This window comes from Alosa alosa, chromosome 12, assembly GCF_017589495.1.
Source record: "Alosa alosa isolate M-15738 ecotype Scorff River chromosome 12, AALO_Geno_1.1, whole genome shotgun sequence".
Taxonomy (NCBI): domain Eukaryota; kingdom Metazoa; phylum Chordata; class Actinopteri; order Clupeiformes; family Clupeidae; genus Alosa; species Alosa alosa.
The window spans coordinates 9,472,412-9,494,323 of record NC_063200.1 but is presented as its reverse complement, the minus strand read 5'-3'; the positions used below and the strand labels follow the sequence as shown (position 1 = coordinate 9,494,323).

Genomic DNA, 21,912 nt, shown 5'->3' with positions numbered 1-21,912 from the left:
ATGACCTCTGACCTCGTCTCTCTCCGTTGGCAGAGCTGCGCGAGGCGTTTAAGGAGTTTGACAAAGACAAGGACGGCTTCATCGGCTGCAAGGACCTGGGCAACTGTATGAGGACAATGGGGTATATGCCCACCGAGATGGAGCTGATCGAACTGAGCCAGCAGATCAACATGAACCGTGAGTGTGTTTGTCTGTAAATGAGTGTGTGTGTGTGTGTGTGTGTGTGTGTGTGTGTGTGTGTGTGTGTGTGTGTGTGCACAAGAACACATGCGCTCACACACACACACACACACACACACACACACACACACACTACTCTGTGTCCACCTGTGCATGTGTTTCTGGAGTCTCTGTACAGAGCTGTAGTGCACTGCTGTGTTGTGTTCCTGTGCAGTGGGCGGCCATGTGGACTTTGAGGACTTTGTGGAGCTGATGGGACCAAAGCTGCTGGCCGAGACGGCAGACATGATCGGCATCAAAGAACTGAGGGACGCCTTCAAAGAGGTGAGGAAGAGAGAGAGAGAAGCGAGGGATGCACGGGGCGACAGGGAAAGAGAGAAAGAGAGACGAGTCGGAGGGAAGAGGAAAGAGGAGTTAGTGCTATTATCCCCCTCCTTCCCCTTCCATGGATCTGATGCAGGCCTACTGCATCTTGTTATTTACCCAACCCACCACCTGATGTAGGCCTACTGCACCTTGTTATTTACCCAACCCACCACCTGATGTAGGCCTACTGCACCTTGTTATTTACCCAACCCACCACCTGATGTAGGCCTACTGCACCTTGTTATTTACCCAACCCACCACCTGATGTAGGCCTACTGCACCTTGTTATTTACCCAACCCACCACCTGATGTAGGCCTACTGCATCTTGTTATTTACCCAACCCACCACCTGATGTAGGCCTACTGCACCTTGTTATTTTACCCAACCCACCACCTGATGTAGGCCTACTGCACCTTGTTATTTTACCCAAACCACCACCTGATGTAGGCCTACTGCATCTTGTTATTTTATGTGAGGTAGGCCTACTGCACCTTGTTATTTTACCCAAACCACCACCTTTACCTGGGCCCCACCTGATGCAGCTTGTTATTTTACCCAACCCACCACCTGATGTAGGCCTACTGCACCTTGTTATTTTACCCAACCCACCACCTGATGTAGGCCTACTGCACCTTGTTATTTTACCCAACCCACCACCTGATGTAGGCCTTTTTATTTGTATTTATTTATACTTTATTTTACCAGGTGATGTCCCATTGAGATATTCAAATCTCTTTTACAAGGGAGCCCCTGGAGGCCTACTGCAACTTGTTAATTACCCACCCCACCACCTGATGCAAATGCTTTTGGGCAAAACTGTACAGCTGTACAACTTTATCAAATGTCTGCCTCAAATGTCCACGAAGGAGCATACCACTTCCTTAACGTGTTGACCTCCGTTGAAACAAGACAAACGCTGTGAGCCGGTAAACATTTTCTGTGGGGATATTTTAGTTGTTTCCTCCCAAGCTACATGGAACAATCATGGAAAACACCAAATGAGGGGGGAAAGTGGGTCTTTGTGAAGCCTATTTGAACTGATAATGTCTTTGTGAGGCCTATTTTAACTGATAATGTCTTTGTGAGGCCTATTTTAACTGATAATGTCTTTGTGAGGCCTATTTTAACTGATAATGTCTTTGTGAAGTCTATTTGAACTGATAATGTTTTATTGTGTTTAAACAATAATGTCTTTTGTCTTTTCGCCCTGTTATGGTTTCCCGTCTTTCCTCACTTTCAGTTTGACACAAACGGTGACGGCCAGATAAGCACAGCAGAGCTGAGGGAGGCAATGAAGAAACTACTTGGCCAACAGGTGTGTGTGTGTGTGTGTGTGTGTGTGTGTGTGTGTGTGTGTGTGTGTGTGTGTGTGTGTGTGTGTGTCTGTGCATGTGTGTGAGTGTGTGTTTGTGCATGTGTGTGTGTCTGTGCATGTGTGTGTGTATGTGTGTGTGTGTGTGTGTGTGTGTGTGTGTTTTTTGTGTGCTGGGAATTGACCCACTATTTCCTTGTAACTATCTACATCTGCTTTATTTGCCAAACATGTGTGCAGAGCCTGTGATTCTGGTGAAGGGTGACTTCTCTGCTCTTGCAACATCATACTGATTGACTGGAATTGTTCTCACTGTTGTAATCTGTGCATGGGGAATACAAATCAAGAAGTGTGGACGTAAATATAAAACTGAGTTTCGCTTTGTGCTTCAGGTTGGCCACAGGGACCTAGAAGACATCCTGCGTGACATTGACCTCAATGGAGATGGACATGTTGACTTCGAAGGTGACCTTTCTCTTGAGCTGACCCCAATTAACGACTCCTCTGGGTGTATTTGACTGTGTGTAGAGTAGACTGTGTGTGTGTGTGTTCTCCCATTTTCAAATTTATGTCAGAAAGGTATCTTGTTCTTGTACTTTAGCACTTTTTGTTCTTGTTCTCGGATCCCATTTTGATTCCTCGAGTGAAGCGACCTACATATAAGTCTACTTAGCTTGCTAGGAACTGAGTGATGCTCTTTGAAGTGAGACAGAGAGAGAGAGAGAGACTGAGAGTGAGAGAGAGAGAGAAAGAATGAGAAAGCAAGAGAGAGAGAGAGAGTGAGAGAGACAGAATGAGAAAGCAAGAGTGAGAGAGAGTAAGAGAGAGAGAGAAGAAACAGAGACAGAGCACCAGAGAGAAAGCACGACCGTGGCAGGGTGTGTGTGTGTGTGTGTGTGTGTGTATGTGTGTGCCACTGAACTGTCCATCAGATAATCTGCCGAGCGCAGGATTATGGCACCTCATAAAGATTACCCACAGAAATGAGGCGCGCAGGCAGGCAGTGGGACAGAAATAGCTTGGGTGGCTTTCCCTATGAAAGAGCACAACGGCAGATTCTGCCATGATGATTAGGATTGGCCACCCTTTCCTTCTCTCCCAAGCTCCGCTTCAGCCGCAGCAACCCGGTGGAGAAGACAAGGCAGTGTGTGTGCTGGCTCAGGCTAAAAATAGCCCCCGCTCTCTCTCTCAATCACGGGGCGATGCTGTTGCTCATTTCCAAAGGCAATTAAACTGTGATGTTCAGGCTTTATGAGTGTCAGGATGTAATGAGATCATTTGAGAGGAAATGGATTCGCTGTGTTTTGCTCATCTTCACATAATACTCACAGGGGCTTTCATCTGTATGTTTGGAACATTTATGTTTGTGTGTGACTGCAAAGGTGTGCCTCAAGAATCATTTTCACATTTGCAGATCATGATCATGAACAGTTTAAACAATGTCTTGAAATATGTCTTTATTCTGTGACGTTTGTAATTATGTTAATGTTTTTTATGTGTATTTCACACCCTCAGAGTTTGTGCGAATGATGTCTCGTTAAGGGATAGACCAAGAAAATGCACTGCTATCCCCACCCCCCTCAGCCTACTCCACAAAACCTGGACATCTATCCTAAGATGCATTAGAGGAAATAGGAGGCGTATTAAGAGCGAGAAGCTGTGAGCCGTCTGAACCAAACGACTGTTGATCCCGCCAGTCTAAACTGAGGAGGTGGGAGTCATCATCTCCTAATATGACAGTATCCTTTCCCTCCCTACCCAACCACCACCTGCTCACAGAGGCTCTGCGAGCAGCGCAGTGACAGGAAACACATCGGCTGTCTCACAACCTCAGAGTACGCCGCTCAACTCCCACCACACAGGGGCTGTCTCACAACCTCAGAGTACGCCGCTCAACTCCCACCACACAGGGGCTGTCTCACAACCTCAGAGTACGTCGCTCAACTCCCAGCACACAAGGGACACTCGTGTCACGAATCCCCACGCCGCCGCCCAAACTCCACCTGAATCCCCACGCCGCTGTCCAAACTCCACCTGAATCCCCACGCCGCTGTCCAAACTCCGCCTGAATCCCCTGAATCCCCCACTGCCCCAAACTCCACCTGAATCAACCGCCTGATTCCCCAATCCCCCCCGTCCAAACTCCTCTACCGACTACCGCCCAAACTCCAATCCCCTGAATCCCCACGCCGCCGTCCAAACTCCGCAACGTCTACTGCCCCTGACTCAGCCACAGCTGGGAACACTTTCACTGCCATTCCCTGACTCTTTTGCAACAAAGATTTACTGATATTTTTGGCTAATAGTGGCCAATTATCATTCCTTCTTAATATATTCCATTTGGATATATTACAAAAAGGTATTAGCAGAATTTCAATAGTGAGGTAATATCTATTTATGTACTGGCGAAAATGTTTATTTGTGTATGTGTGTGTGTGAGAGAGTGTATTGAGAGAAAGAGAGAGAAGGAGGGGAGAGGAGAAAAGGGGAAATTGGGAAGGGGGGAGCTTTTTTTTCTGCCCCTCTGGCGAGCTGTCCAATATTACATGCTGTAATGGTAACTGGACACTGATGAGATCTCATATCAGAACTTGTGATATTAAATATCATCTGAAATGCTGGAGAATCTTCTCTATAAATACTAAGAATATTTGCACTACTGCACTTAACTATAACTAATTTATTTGTTTTTTCATTTGAGCGCAAACATGCGTCCACTGGCATGAGACCTATATAAACATATCCACGTCTGTGAGGTTGCTGTTTTCTCTGAGGAGTGTGCGGTCCTCGGCCACTCATCATCCTCCTTATTCTGACCATATCTTGCATGAGTATCTGTGTTATCTTTAACGATGTAGCTAATGTAGAGAGCCATGGCGGACTCGACTCGTCTGTCATATTTCACGTCCTGGGTGCTGTGTTATTCACTGACTGACTCTATGCCATGCTGAAGAAGTCCTGTACAGTAATTGGGGGCTGCGTACGCAGCCAGGAAAACATGCAAAAAGATATGTTGGATTCCAAAGGGGAATACTACTGTGATGAAATATCAAGTGTCATTCTGTTCCATGACCATGTTATACTGTGTGTGTGTGTGTGTGTGTGTGTGTGTGTGTGTGTGTGTGTGTGTGTGTGTGTGTGTTTATGTGTGTGATATGTAAACTTAATAAAGACATTAAGTGTATGTACATGTATGTGCGTGCATGCGTGTGTGTGTGTATGTGTGTGTGTGTATGTGTGTGTGTGTGTGTGTGTGTGTGTGTAAAAGTTGGTCTTCTTGTGTGGGCTTGCTTTTATGGATGTTGAATATGTGATTGCCTATTTTCAATCTTTTGTCTGGATTAAAGTTAATATGTTTAGATTCTATGCATGCCAAAAACAGCTATCTTTGTAGCAATATAATAGATTTGATTAAAGAGTGTTGGAGAGATACTGATCTATGTGTTTCTTTCTGTTGAAGGAGAACAATACACACTGAGATTTAATGGACTATTACACAGCCAATCCCAATCTAACATACCTCTGGGAACCAATCCCACAGACATGTCCATGACAACAAAAGATTGTCATTGTAATCCATTGTTACAGTGCAATACAAAGTTCAAATGTAATATTCCACCATTGAATAAATACATTCAGGAGAATATGGGAACTCTAAACTATAGAACATAGTCTTTTCAAAACTCATTTGTGAGATACACAATCACTCCCTTCACTTCTTCTAGTCCTAGCACTTGATGCCAAGAACGCCAAACTAAGCACAACCTGTCTATAGCACTATCAATGCTCCAGGTGCTTGTTAGACATCTTTTCTGCCAAGACAAGGCATGTCTTTCTATGCACTTAAGATGTGCCCACTGAAGCATAAGACTCTCGGGGGATGGAGACTAATGTGGTGCACTCTTATAAGGGTTTAGTGTAGAAACAGAATATCTTCCTAATGCTTGTGTAGCCTATAGCCTAGTAGGCGTCGGGTCAAGTGTGGACAATGGAACAACACACACAGGCCTACCTGAGCAAGCACAGACAAGTGCTGATGAGAACAGGGCAGTCTCACTGTCTGTCAGCAGTGTCAAAACACAGAAGAGAAAGTGATCAGGTGTTGCATGAACATGAAATGAAGGTAGGCCATCACAGCATGGAACAGGAGCACCTTCAGCTGGTAGACAATGGTCTTACACTTACTGTACTACAGGGGCACTGATAAAGAGTAGGCCTATGTCAAAAGCTTAGATGTGTTGTATAAAATATTACTCTGGTAAACAAACCCTTTTAGGGCATAATACATGGGATCAGGGATGAACCAAATGCAAAGCTCCCTGAGAGTAGCCTAGCAAAGAGGCCTGCCTTAATTTCATTAAATACATTTTTATTAAGAAACAAGATACAGAATATAGCATGTTTTCGATATGGACAATATATTTTTTTTATGGTAGGCTATGTGGAAAACTATAGCCTATCGTTTTTTTATTTGATTGTTAATAGCTACTGTAGAGAGACCCATATGCTCATGCATGTGAACTGAAGCACAGGTATGCACTATCAGACATAATAGGCAGTTTTATGACATCATTAAGTTATAAAACCTGTCAGAATTTAAGATTTGGCTGGTGATTTGTTAAGAGAACGATAACAACTTCCTCCATTTATCTATTCGTTTCGCTTTTGTCCGTTTACGTGATTGTCATTGTATTTTGCATATAAGTTTTCTTTTTCTCTCTGGTGCGACGTTATTACGTTTACGTGATTGTCATTGTATTTTGCATATAAGTTTTCTTTTTCTCTCTGGTGCGACGTTATTATCATTCTATGCATCCATGGGCCACCTGATTTAGCGCTACCGCTTTCCCTTCTCTACTGTCCCAAGTCTCACGACTGCGTTTGCAACCTTCGGAGATGTGGCGAATGGCTCTCTCCGCCAAAACCAGCATACGGCTATTACGACTGCCTTAGTTAGATACCTATCATACACATTACATATGTAGCTCTGTATGGCTTTCCAACTCATGAACTCGCAGACGAATGTTTTCCAGGCTATTGTTGGTAAGTATCGCTATAATTACCAAACGCTAGTTTTTTTGCATACGAGGTGGCAATTGTTTTATTACATGCTATGCTAGCTTCCATAGCCAGCTAAGCATATGAATGAAAATGCATGCCATTTTGGGTAGCTAGCCAGCTAACACTTAGCTTAGCCAGTGGGTCGATTTAGCTTTCAAACACCGTTAAAGTTAGCACTTCACAACAACAGTCTTGCTAGAAGCGATGTCACTACTAGATGGTGAACATTTTGATGTTTGATGGATGATGTACTGACTTTGAGCGGCAGAACCAGATGTCAGCTATGATACCATTTACTTGAAAGTTAGCCAAACAATCAGTAGCGTTACTCCAATGTTATTGTTACACCATGTGCCCGGCACAGGGCCAGCTAAGCTCATTTTGCCAACTAACGTTACCTTAAAGCATTGGATATCAAGGATAACAGTAACTTAGACCTAAATGTTAAATTCAGTATGCTGTAAATGCATATACTTGGTCACGACAACGTCGTTCTGACACGTTATTCATACAGACGACCAGGACGTAAAAGCCAGGTAACCTTGTTTATTATGGCCTAATCAGGACACTTATCATAATGTTTCCGTTTTAAGTGTTCACGCCTTGGACACAATAGTTTCCAGCAGCCTGCTGCTTTGCTAACATGCAAAGTTAACATGCTGGTTAGAGCTGATGATATTATAAAAGGCAACTTTTTGAGCCTTGTGGCTTGGCAGTGTCCAGGGCAGGGTAGGCCTATTGTTGTTTTGACACACATTCCCATTGACAGTGGACACTATGTTCTTTTCTGAAGAACTTAATCAGTAGGCACATTTTCATAATTATCCATCCAATAATAATACATGGGACCGGTTATGTGGATGCCCAGCAACATTGCTCAAACACTTGCCCCCATGCCTATCAAGGTAAGCTAGTTAGTCTTTAAAACGTTAAACCCTCAATCCTCCCCCCCCCTCTTTCTCTTTACACAACAGGCCTGAGAATCCCAATTATGATAAAGTAGGGGTAGAAACTGGGTCGTGGTATTGCTTGCCATCTGAAAAAGGCTTCCTCATAGAATTTGGACTTCGACGCCCTCTCCTCCAGTCTTGATCACCGCGCCAGGCTCGGTGCTCACTTATGAAGGCCGAGTCTCAGTGTTGGCATCAGAGGCCGAGGAGCTTTTAAGGCAGGTACAGGTGGACCGATCAGCCCTTTCCTCCTCGACTTCCTTATCCTCTATCTATCCTCTACCCTATCCTCTACCTCCTATTCCTCATCTCCCCGACTGTCAGCATCTCTCTGACCGTCCGGTTTGTGTGAGTTTGCCTTGCCCTGCAAGATGGCGTCCTACCTGGTGCCCTTCAACAGTCTGATTTGCATGCTGCTTGGCATCTCCTTCACCGTATGGGTCACTCTCCTCCTCGTCTTCATCATCGTGCCGGCCATCTTTGGAGTGTCCTTTGGCATACGACGCCTCTACATGAAGGCCCTGGTCAAGCTGTTTGAAGTAAGTTTATGTGTGTGTATGTATGTATGTATTTATGTGTGTCTTTGAACTGTATGCATGTCTTTCTGTGTGTCTATAGAAGGTCCTCATCACAGAAATGTAGGCTATGCTTAGTACTGAGTTAAGTATTTACACAAAGAGAATGACACACACACTCACACACACATAGTGATATTGCACAGCACGTTTGCTTGGTTGTTTACACAAGCTGTTGATGAAGTTCTCTCCTAAAAGCCCTGCTCTGCTGAGAGTGAACTGTAGATAATCCATCATAGTTCACACAAGTCCTGTTCCTGATTTGGTCACTGTTTGAGTGCCCTACTCAGCGATCAGTCTCATGTAGTCACTATTTGAGTGCCCTACTCCCCGGTCAGTCCCTGCAGGTGTGTCTCAAAGTTAGAATATCGTGGAAAAGTCCATAGCCCTAGCCAGACTGAGAGATTAAAGGCTCAGGAAACTTCTCGGGTCGACATTTTTTTTTATTTATTATAAATTCTTTATTCTAATATTTTGAGATTCTGGATTTTTAATTTCCATGGGCTGTAAACAGTAATCATCAATATTAGAATAATCAAGATAAAAAAAAAATGTTCCGTTCAGCATGTATGCCAACACGCAAAAACACACACGTGTTGAACTGCGGCGTCAACGCTCCTCTAACTTTAGGCTGCCTGCTGCCAATTTAAAAAAAAAATCAATTGACCGAAATTGAACCCCCTCTTGCTGCTCTGAAATAACCGGTGTGGAAATCAAATCAAACCAAAAGTGAAAAGATGATATCGTTGCAGTCCAAAATTACTTTAAAGGGGTGGTTCAGGATTTTGGACACCTCATTTCCAAGTTAGCAAGTGTGATATTTATTAGTGGAGACCGTTTTCAACACGTTTCATCCAGCCTTTTTTAATTGCAGAGTTCGCAGTTGCTAGACTAGCGCAAGTCATCAGTATGTGTTGCCTGCCACTAAACACAGTCTTACCCACTCCAAAGTATACCGGAGGCAAATAAATTATAACGCCAGACAATCGAAACCTTGGCCTGCAGTGATCAAGGCAGACATTAATATATGAGTGACCTTGGCTATGGCACTGCTTGACTACCAACGCGACAACAGCACCAACAGGAGCCTTCCCAGTAGACACAATTACGTCTGATTACACAGGCCTCTGACGCCGTGTGTGCCTGACTTTATTGTGTCTGTTGAGACCGTTGGATTGGACCTTTCGTCTCTCTTCCTCCCTGTTGTCCTCGGCCTAGAGGCATGCCAGCTCAGCAGTTTGCCGCGCACACACACACACACACGCTTGCCCAGAGCTATAAAAAGCGCAAGATGAAAGCAGTGGAGCGAGAAGGATACACATGGAGGAGAGCGAGTGACCTTGAGTGACCCCTGAGTGGCCGTCCGACTCCTCCTGTCCTTTCTATTTCTATTAAAGGCTTCGCTGGCCTCTGCCGCTGCGCCTGCCTCTGGTCCATTAAGGCCGTCTTGTTGAAATGAGATCCAGGCACGCATCCAACACTCACATTTCACAAAGGAGGAGAAGGAGGACAATGCGCAATACACTTGTCCTGTTCTTTTTGGCAAGAAGTCTGCCGTAATTCTACCACAATTATATCACAGGGCCTCATGTTGAAGTCTAGCGTAATTCTTCCACAGTTATATCACAGTATACCAGTATATATCACAGGCCTCATGTTGAGCTGGTTGCTATTGTGATGCTGCACAGTGAAAGAGTTGCGGATCTTCCTTTCAAGGCATTCAGCAAGCATCAGTTAAATATGTTCTATCTTACAATACAGGAACAACATGGCCTAGACATGCCAAAGCAGCTCTAGTTAAATATGTTCTTATGTTCCATCTTACAATACAGGAACAACATGGCATAGTTACATTTTCCATCTTACAATACAGGAACAACATGGCCTAGACATGCCAAAGCAGCGCTAGTTATGTTCTTATGTTCCATCTTACAATACAGGAACAACATGGCATAGACATGCCAAAGCAGCGCTAGTTATGTTCTTATGTTCCATCTTACAATACAGGAACAACATGGCCTAGACATGCCAAAGCAGCGCTAGTTTCATCCTATCTTCAATGCTGGCCTGTCATGCCACAACTTATGTTCTTATTTTCCATCTTAAATACAGCCTGGCATGTACAAAGACCAAAGTTCCACAGGGTTGTACAAGACCAAACACACACACACACACACACACACAGTGTCAACAGCAAGATCGAGAGCATCATACTGATTCAACCTGTGCCTTTGGCCTTGTGTGTGTGTGAGATGGGGAGACAGGCAGTCTCTGTTACTGTGAGCACTGAGGCCAGCTGCCTATTCAGGCTCACAACTACAAGGCCAGCATCTACACACACAGACAGGCACACATACACACACACACAGACAGGCACATGCACACTCACACAGACAGGCACATGAATACTCACACACACGCACAGACAGACAGGCACATGCGCACACACACAGACAGGCACATGCATACTCATACACACTGACACGCTCTCTCACACACACTGACACACTCTCACACACACACTGACACACTCTCACACACACACACAAAGACAGGCACATGCATACTCACACACACTGACGCACCCTCACACACACACACAAACAAACACACAAAGACAGGCACATGCATACTCACACACACACACAAACATGCATGCACGCACATACACTCACACAAACATGCATGCATGCATGCACACACACTCACACAAACATGCCTGCACACACACTCACACGTATGTGTGCACAACAAGGGCACTCATGCTGCAGCCTCAGCAATAAGAGCAGCAGCAAAATAATATGTCAGCAGATCTCCAATTAGCTTCTCCATGAATGACAATCACATCTCATCAAAGCTAAGAGTGTAGACCAGAAAGATCTTCAGAAGCCAGACTTCTAAATTAGCAGCATATCTATTTAAAGAGTGTGTGTGTGTGTGTGTGTGCAGTGTGTGTGCTTGTAAATCTATTTGCGATGGGCTTCATTCTGAGATCAGGCAGGAAGTGATATCTGTTTCCTCTGGTTGTGAGCTCTTCTTGAGGTTGGATAGTGCACTGACCCCCGAATCTTCGTCATGCGTCATCCACTGGCACTGTTGATGCCACTAAATCACAGATGCCTTAGTGCAGTGCCGGTGACCCTTCGGTTTTATGTACACAGGGCTTGAGTAAACATCACATCTGGCCAGTTGACACCTATAAATCCTACTGACAATAAGGGAGTTTTTCCCTAATCCCTAATGGTTTGCACAGAAACTCAGATGCAGCAGGATGAGTGGGTTGTGGTATCGCATAAGTGCACAAATGGCCAGAGGTGGAAAAAGTACGAAAATATTGTACTCAAGTAAAAGTACCAATATCTTGATGAAATATTACTCAAGTACAAGTTAAAATACCGATCTGAAAATGTACTCAAGTAAAAGTAAAAAGTAGTTCATTTAAAATGTACTTTAAGTAAAAGTTACTTAGTTACTTTTTTTTTGGGGTGGTGTGTACCAGAACAACAGAGATACAGCACTCAAAAAATCCTCCATAGTAATGCATGTGGTTAGTTTGTAACGCCAATATGGCAGTTGTCTACACATATCACAACCCTTCCGCGGCAAAACGTCGACATGTGAATACATTGAGCCAATCATGTGGTGTGCTGTGAAGACATCGTGCCAATCATCTGTTGTGATCTCGCTGCTGGAGTAAGATTGGTGTCGTGAAGCCTTATGCACACGCATTTCTGCCGAAATACAGTAGATGCACGATAAGTGCCCAAAAAGTGTTGCAATATGGCCGCCGAGTGGAGGTACTTGCCTGATAAGGACGTTGAGAAATGGAGATCTATGTGAAAAATCACCGGAGTTCTCCTTTAAGTTTGAGCAGTAGTTGATTTTCAAAGTTAGTTGCACTCATCCTTGGAGTGAACAGTAATCCAGCACAACTGAAAAGCCCTCACAAGCAGCTGAGGCAGGCAGCCCAATGTTTAGTTGCAGAGTTTTTTTTATATTTGGAAACGAGCAGAAGGTTCAGCAGATTAAAGGGCGTCGAAATGGGGGGGAAAGTGGGAAGTATAGGGCCCCAATGGAGGAGAGGGCCCTTGAAAAGTGGAATACAGGGGGCACAACATTTTCACCAGGGATTAGTAATAACTCAGATAACCCACACATAAAAAATCCAAACAACTCCATAAGTAGAGTCATGTGTAATGAAGTGGAATAACACAGGGAAAAAGTATTGAACACGCTAAGAAAAAGCACTAAGGAAAGGGAAGGAACGAGCTGGAATCTGTAAGTAGTTAGAGAGTAGTTATCCTTTCTATCTGTGCAAATTAATATAAGCTTGGTTAGTAGCCTACATTTGATGGGCTATAAAAAGGTTTTTCATTACCAAGGTGTCACACAAGAAACATTTCATGATGGATAAAAACAAAAAGCTCTCCCTAGACCTTTGCATCCTTATTGTTGCAAAACATATCAATGGAACTGGTTACAGATGCATTTCAAAACTTCAGAATCTTCCAGTAAGCAGCATGGGAGCCATTATTTGCAAGTGGAAGAAACATCACTGCATCATCAACCGGCCTTGCACAGGATCTCCTCGCAATATTTCTGACCAGGGAGTCAGAAGGATAGTCAATTCCAAGAGCCAAGGACCACTCTGAGAAAGCTCCAGAAAGACTTGAAGGCAGCCAATTCAATTAAATTCAATTAAACCATTCTAGAAGTAACTAAAGATCAGGATTCACAAGAGGGACTCATGGAATCTGTTTAGAACAATGGGCCAAAATCACACCTGATACTGCAACTAATACATTTTGTCATACAGGAAAATGTCTTGAAGCTGTCTGAACAAAGGCTTTTCCACAAAGTGTTGAAGAAATTTCAGTAGGCACGTTCAATACTTTTTTTTCCTGTGTCATTCCACTTTAATACACAAAACTCTTATGTTTGGATTTTTTATGTGTGTTAATATAATGTGTGGTGAAAATTTCGAATAGACTCACTGGAAGTTTAGGCTAATTACTGAAAAAAAAATGTAAGCGTTTAATACTTATTTCCACCATATATTTATTTTACCTGAATATTTTAACTTAATTTTTTTAATTAAATGTCAAAATGAAACTAGACGAAATGTAAAGTTTGACTGACTGGATTTTGTATACAAAACATAGTGAAAACTGTCTAAGGTCACTCTCACTCTCCCTTGCTAAAGAGCTAAATGGTTTAGTCCGCCTGCACGATTCATAAGGTAGTCTATCTTTTGTTTATATAGTTGAGCATCGCTAGTAGTGGACCGCTATTGTTGTGCTGCTGGTGCAATGTCTTTCTCCAAGAAAGCCAAGTCAGGTTACTAAAAACAAAGGCCAAAACAGGAAAAAGAGAGACATCAAAATGAGGGGAAACAACTGCTAATAAACTTCTTTCCAAAGAAAGGTGAGCACAAACATCAAAACCACGAAATCCCATGGTGTTTGCTTGAATATCTCCATAATCAATCTTGAATTTCCCCTTGAGGATCAATAAAGTATCTATCTATCTATCTATTTATCTATCATTGGTGCTAAAACGAACTAAGACAACCCATTGGAATAGCGGAAAATACACTTTCATAGGTTAGGCTAATCTGATGCATCTCGTGATCCAGCTCCATCTCCATCACTTTCAGAAAGACTGCATGGCGCCAGCTTGATTCATTAGTTGTAGGCTACATGCTGATCATTATCACTAGGCTAGTGGTTTAGGGCACACTTTTTTTTCTCTCCCTTTCTGTTTTCGTTAGTCTTAACTTTTTTTTTTACTCAAGTAACGGATGGGATTTTTGATGTAGCGAAGTACAATACTTCACTCAAAATGTAATCAAGTAAAATTTAAAATACCGATTTTATAAACTATCCACCTCTGCAAATGGCTTTAGCAGAGAGAGATATTCTGTGTGTCTGTAATATGTCTCAAGACCATTTGTTTTATGTTGTGATGAGTGTGTGTATGATTTCTGAGAGAGTGTTTTTTCCCCTTCTCTTTTAATGGGTGTACTAGGGGTGGGCGATATATATCGTCTGCGATAATATCGTGATTGCTGTTTTAACGATGTGCAAATTGACATTATCGAGTATTTAAATTACTTGGGGGGGGGGGGAAAAACACTCAAAATCACGCATTGAACCCCCATACATTCACTAAGCCAGGAGGTGAATGCGAGAGAAGCCCCTGGCTGCAGCAGAGCAAGTCACGTGATTGCTAGTGGTCCACGTTGTCACACGCAGCCTAATGTTTATTTTGTGCGGCTACTCCGTTCAAGTGGCATTGATGAGTTAAAGTCACGGTATTATATGTAAACATTAGGCTAGCCTTTGAGTATTTTAATAGTCAGTTGTAAACAAAGTTCTTATGTTACCTTTTTGTAAATGGACTGAAGTTCGCTCTAAATATAAACTTTTATTGATTATGCTAACCGTTAGCATCTCTATGGGATTTCTCATATACATTAGCCATAAGCTAATGCATTAGTTTCTATTCTGTAAGGTCTGCTTAGTTTTACAGTGAAACCAGAGAATGTCTAATAAGGACCTACACGGGCTCTGGTGAAACCTAAGTAAAGGTTTAAAAGGAACTTCAGCTTCAGACTTTCTCTTGGGAAACTGTCAGGCCTATCTGTCCTCTGTAATGTAGCTGGCTAGACCATGTCATTGCCACACATACAAGTGGGAATTGGAAATGTGTCAGAGTGACAATGCATTGGTTTGGTTAAAAAGTCATAGGTTAGGTTATTGGTTGTTATTGTAATAATGAGCTGTAAAGTAACTCGGACTTTTACAGTTTTTTAAAGGATATCGACTAATAATCGTTATCGTCAAAATCACAAAAAATATCGAGATATAATTTTTTTTTTTGTCCATATCGCCCACCCCTAGGGTGTACGATATCTGGGAAAATGTTCTGTTAGTGAATATATATGAAATGTTGCGGTTTGTGTGTGTGAATGTTTGTGTTGTTGTGCCATTTCTATTACCTTCTAAGTGTGTGTGTGTGTGTGTGTGTGTGTGTGTGTGTGTTGTGTCCTCAGTGGGCTACTCTGCGTATGGAGAGGAGAGCGCGAGAGAAGAACCAGGAACTCTACAAACCCTACAGCAATGGTGAGTCCCACTCGCTCCTAACCGCACACGCACGCACAAATACACACACACACACACATAAATACACACACATAAATACACACACACACACACACACACACACACACATAAATACACACAAATACACGCACACACACGCACAAATACACACACACACACACACACACATCAAATACACACACACACACATAAATACACACGCATAAATACACACACACACACACACACACACACACATAAATACACACACACAAATACACACACACACACGCACAAATACACACACACACACAGCGCAAAATACACACACACACACACGCACAAATACACACACACACACACAAATACACGCACACACACAAGTCAAGTCAAGTCGGCTTTTATTTCACACACGCACAAATACACACACGCACACACACACACACGCAAATACACTGCCACACGCATTAAATACACGCATTATTGACACGACACATCACACGCGACACACACACACACAAATACACATACACACACACATCGCTATTGTGCACAACACACACACACACATGCATACACACGCATATTACCACACGCACAAACAAACACACACACGACAAATACACACACGCCGCACAAATACACGACAGATACACGATAAATATACACACACACATACACACACACACACACACACACACACACACACACACGCTATCAACACACATATACATACACACACACACACGACAATACACACACACATCGCCAAACACACAAATACACACGACAAATATATACACACACACACGAACAATAATAATAATAAATACGCACAAATACAAATACAATAATAATTCACACATAAATACACACACATAAAATACACGCGACAAAATAAACACACACATAAACACACACACAAATACACACACACACACACACATGCCACACGCACAGATACACGCATTACCACACGCAAATACACACACATAAATACAACACACAGATAAATACACGCGATACACACACTGCGCACAAATACACACACACGCACAAATACACACGCACAAATACACACACGCACACACATGCACAAATACACACGCACAAATACACACACGCACACACATGCACAAATACACACGCACAAATACAACCATAATGGCATGTAGATATATGCACACACGCCTTTTTACCTGCCGCGACGCAAATACAAATACAAATACACACACACACACACACACACACACGCACGCACAAAATAGAATAGACACATACACACACACAAATACACACAAATACACACACGCACACACACACACACACACACACAAATACACACACAAATACACACACACACACGCTTTATCGCCACACACACACAAAAATACACACACACACATACACACGCACAAATCCAACACGCAACAGGTCAGTATTTATGCTCACACACACAAGAATGCACTAATGAGCAGCACACACACACTCAGCAACACACAGTAGGCCAGTGGCATTTTTACACAGACAGTGATTCTGGGAAATTTGTCAGCTTTATTAATTCCAGATTCATGAAGTGAAAGCTCTGAGACACATTTGTTTTATTTGCCTCTTTTGTTCTCCTGAACAGCTGATTCAAATTTGCATTCTTCAGCCTCTTACCATTAAATGAGCAAAGCAGTTCTATATTAGCCTGGCTCCGCCAACCTGCGTACAACTGCGTACCCGCTCAATTTTCATTTTCCTTCAGTACGTCGTCTGCGTTTTCAGTATATTCACGGGTTTTCTCAGGCCAAATTTTACCTGTCCAGTCAGCAAACAGAGGGAGTGGCTGAGAACGATGATGTTAAGGTTGTGCGCTAGTTTGAGCATGACACATCACGACCAAAATTAGAAAAACAACACTGTTGACTGCACCCGGGATTAACCACAGTGGCCAATAAATCAGAATCAGGGTGTGCTTTTTTTATTACAAAGACAAATAAAAAAAAAGACATTCTCACGACTAGCCTGCAGTGTTTCCCACAGAATTGGATTCTATTTGTGGTGGTAGATGACTTGGGCAATGGGGGTGTGATGTGAAAAAACAATGGAGTCTATTAAATTAATTCCCCTGCATGAGTAGATATTGACAAGCAGCTGTAACTAAGCATGCTAAGCTCGACATCCAAACAGTATTCTAACAGTAGCTTCGAGATACGGCTTGCTTGCATAACTTAACTTAGTTTAGTCTCAACAATTTACTATGTTGCAGGGGCGCCGGAACGAGTTTCAAAGTGCAGGGGCCAGATAACAACCCCCCTTTCTTTAGCAAACAAAATGTGTGCGTTTGTAATAGTCTGTGTAATTCTGCTTCATGAAGTTGAACAAACACATGCGGTAATTTTACAGATAAATAGAATAGCCTACTGTCATAGTCAGAGTCAATAGTAGATAGCCTACTGTCATGCAGTTTATGGGGTAGGCCAACTTGGAGTGAATTTACACACGGGAGATTCTTTCTCTGGGCTACTCGTAGCTGAGAAGCATATGAAGCATAAATCAGCCTTAAACTGCATTAAGATGTCACAAAATGCAGCCTCCTTTACTTGCTCCTTTTTGTCAGACGTTCGCATCAGCAAATGTGGTTTGGGAAACGGGGACACAGAAAAAAAAAATAGGTTAACCTGGTCTATTTGAACATTGCTGGTAATCTTAAGTGATAACCTTGCGAAAGCTTGGTAGCTTACGCTACATGTTTCGGTATATCACGTTGCGCATGATATTAATTGAATCTTGTCGCGCAATAGGCTAAATGTGGTTATCCAACAGATTCATAACTTCAATAATTGCTCACAATTAATATAGGCTAATGGCAACCACTGCCCCTGGAAAATAAACGAACAGTAGGCCTAGGCTGCAGATACATTGAAAATTTGAAGCCATCCCGAGGTGACAGCTGGAGCTGTAGAGTTGGAGTCTCCGATGCACAGGAGGACATTACGCTTAACTCAGGAACTTTACAATACAATTGATCATACCAGACCAGAATAAATGTTACTGGATTTGGCTACATTTCAAATCCATCCCCTCCACACATGTTGCATTGATTGAGAATGAGCGTCTCAGAATTGAGCGCTGTCTGCCCTGGGGGTGTTGCCTGGAAGCTCTGCTGGTGTTTACTCATTGGTTTTTGACCCATGGGCAGAAAGTTCAAGGTATTTCAACAGTGGCTGCACAAAATAGCTTTAGGCTATATTAGATCACGGGCTACTACCGCTATAATGGTTCACACCTCTCTCCGTTTTTGCGGAGGTTTTTTTTTTTTTCGTGGATGATTTTGTTTATTAAAAGATATTTTGAGCCAAAAGTGAGGGGGCCATTGGCCCCCTGGCCACTGTGCTCCCGGCGCCTATGCTATGTTGTGATAAGACCTTAGCAAAGTTAACTTGAATGCAGTTTTGGACAAATTTATGTAGCATGGTCATGATGCTAAAAAAAATCCATACAATTCCGTCTGCTCATAACATGTTTCCATTATTTCGCCACCACTTCTGTTGATACCCTATACGTATGCCTGATTTACGCTGGTTAGAACTACACGGCCAGCGTTATTTCTGCGTGTTTCCCACGTGTAGTGTTTGTTGTCCAAATATTTAATTTAACATATTGATGAATAAACCAACAGGTTCATGATAACGAGTTTAACTTGTTTAGGAAAAGTTCATTTCAGCTCAGCTTTATGCAAAATACAAACATGAAAAATAGAATAGGCCTACCATCTGTCATATGACCAAAAATAAAAGAAAACTGCGACAAGGAATCCTTGGTCTGTTGAGGTAACATGATTTAACCATGCCTGCGCTTGAAATTCATCGACACATTAGGTCCTTGAATTTGAGGATATTGGGCCTGGAAAGTCCTTGAAAGGTCCTTGAATTTGATCTTAACCAAGGTGTGGGAACCCTGGATGTCAGACCTCAGTGGGACTCACCTGGTGAAATAAGGATAAATAAGCTAAAATAAAACCCAAATGATGGCCCTGTCTGACCGTGTCCTCCCCACAGGCATCATAGCGAAGGAGCCGGTCACTCTGGAGCAGGAGATTCAGGAACTGCGGAGCAGCAGTGGCGTCAGCATCAGCAGTGGCGGCGGCTCCGGCGGTCCGGCGGCGTCCTCGGCCGAGTTTGAGCTGGCCGACATCTTCTCGTTCTCCCGGCGCGGCGTGGAGAGCATCGTGGACGACGAGGTGACCAAGCGCTTCACGGCGGAGGAGCTGGAGAGCTGGAACCTGCTGACCCGCAGCAACTACAACTTCCAGCACATCAGCACGCGCCTGACCGTGCTCTGGGGGCTCGGCGTCGTCATACGATACGGATTCCTGCTCCCGCTCAGGTGTGTGTGTGTGTGTGAGAGAGAGAAAGTGTGTGTGTGTGTGTGAGAGAGAGAGAAGAGAGAGATCCAGAGTTGGATCCAGATCCTGAACAGTGGAGTTCAGTTAGGGTGTGTCTGTGTATGCGTGTGTGTTGGATCCCATCTTGAATCAGGGGAGTTCTGCTCGGTGCTGGTGTGTGTGTGTGTTGGGTCCCATCTTGAATCAGGAGTTCTGCTCAGTGCTGGTGCTGTGTGTGTGTGTGTGTGTGTGTGTGTTGGATCCCATCTTGAATCAGGGGGAGTTCTGCTCGGTGCTGGTGTGTGTGTGTGTGTGTGTGTGTGTGTGTGTGTTGGATCCCATCTTGAATCAGGGGAGTTCTGCTCGGTGCTTGTGTGTGTGTGTGTGTGTGTGTGTTGGATCCCATCTCGAATCAGGGGAGTTCTGCTCGGTGCTGGTGTGTGTGTGTGTGTGTGTGTTGGATCCCATCTTGAATCAGGGGAGTTCTGCTCGGTGCTGGTGTGTGTGTGTGTGTGTGTTGGATCCCATCTTGAATCAGGGGAGTTCTGCTCGGTGCTGGTGTATGTGTTAGGGGTGGGAGATATGGACAAAAAATAATATCTCAATATTTTTTGTGATTTCGACGATAATTAGTCGATATCCTTTAAAAAACTGTTTTTAAAAGTCCGAGTTCCTTTACAGCTCATTATTTATGAATAGCATTATTGCAATAATAACCAATAACCTAACCTATGACTTTTTAACCAAACCAATGCATTGTCACTCTATGAGACATTTCCAATTCTGCCCCCACTTGTACATGACATGGTTTAGCCAGCTACATTACAGAGGACAGATAGGCCTGACAGTTTCCCAAGAGAAAGTCTGAAGCTGAAGTTCCTTTCAAACCTTTACTTAGGTTTCACCAGAGCCCGTCTATGTCCTTATTAGACATTCTCTGGTTTCACTGTAAAACTAAGCAGACCTTACAGAATAGAAACTAATGCATTAGCTTATGGCTAATGTATATGAGAAACCCATTTACAACGGTTAGCATAATCGATAAAAGTTTATATTTAGAGCAAACTTTAGTTCATTTACAAAAAGAAGATTTCTTTGTTTACAACTGACTATTAAAATACTCAAAGGCTAGCCTAGGGGCTTCTCTCGCATTCACCTCCTGGCCTAATGAATGTATGGGGGTTCAATGCATGATTTCGAGTGTTTTCCCCCTAAGTAATTTAAATACTCGATAATGTCAATTTGCACATCGTTAAAACAGCAATCACGATATTATCGCAGACGATATATATCGCCCACCCCTAGTGTGTGTGTGTGTGTTGGATCCCATCTTGAATCAGGGGAGTACTGCTCGGTGCTGGTGTGTGTGTGTGTGTGTGTGTGTGTGTTGGATCCCATCTTGAATCAGGGGAGTACTGCTCGGTGCTGGTGTGTGTGTGTGTGTGTGTGTGTGTGTTGGATCCCATCTTGAATCAGGGGAGTACTGCTCGGTGCTGGTGTGTGTGTGTGTGTGTGTGTGTGTGTGTGTGTGTGTGTGTGTGTGGGTCCCATCTTGAATCAGGGGAGTACTGCTCGGTGCTGGTGTGTGTGTGTGTGTGTGTGTGTGTGTGTGTGTGTGTGTGTGTGTGTGTGTGTGTGTGTGTGTTGGATCCCATCTTGAATCAGGGGAGTACTGCTCGGTGCTGGTGGGCTCCGTGCCCACCAGCAGCCCCCAGTGAGAGGTGGGTCTGACTCTGCGCCCAGTCTATATGCTCTAAACCACAAGCCACAGGGGACCAGATCACATCTCTGCTTCTCTTTCAGTGTGTGTGTGTGTGTGTGTGTGGGGCAGCTGAAGTCTACCTCAGAGGGAACCAGATCAGATCTTTTGTTTCTCTTCCAGTGTGTGTGTGTGTGTGTGTGTGTGTGTGTGTGTGTGTGTGTGTGTGTGTGTGTGTGTGTGTGTAGTGCATGTGTGTGTGAGAGAGCGAGACGGTGTAACCAGGCCCTGAA

General features: G+C 43.5%; 2 protein-coding genes across 3 annotated transcripts in view; both read left to right on the top strand.

Annotated features, from left to right (window-relative positions):
- Positions 1-3,928, top strand: part of cabp1b (calcium binding protein 1b) — a 41,335-nt gene extending 37,407 nt beyond the window's left edge. For both annotated transcript variants that reach the window (XM_048258602.1, XM_048258603.1), the window contains 5 exons: positions 34-177; positions 395-504; positions 1,788-1,862; positions 2,252-2,324; positions 3,375-3,928. In XM_048258602.1, coding sequence (XP_048114559.1) covers positions 34-177; positions 395-504; positions 1,788-1,862; positions 2,252-2,324; positions 3,375-3,400 — 428 coding nt within the window. In that variant the 3' untranslated portion in view covers positions 3,401-3,928. The remainder of the gene's footprint in view (positions 1-33; positions 178-394; positions 505-1,787; positions 1,863-2,251; positions 2,325-3,374) is intronic.
- A 2,742-nt stretch (positions 3,929-6,670) lies between these two features.
- The window catches only part of gpat4 (glycerol-3-phosphate acyltransferase 4), a 28,240-nt gene continuing 12,998 nt past the window's right edge, over positions 6,671-21,912 (top strand). Inside the window, 4 exon segments of the mRNA XM_048258606.1 lie at positions 6,671-6,902; positions 7,895-8,409; positions 15,500-15,569; positions 19,595-19,922. Of these exon segments, the coding sequence (XP_048114563.1) occupies positions 8,242-8,409; positions 15,500-15,569; positions 19,595-19,922 (566 nt within the window). The 5' untranslated portion in view covers positions 6,671-6,902; positions 7,895-8,241.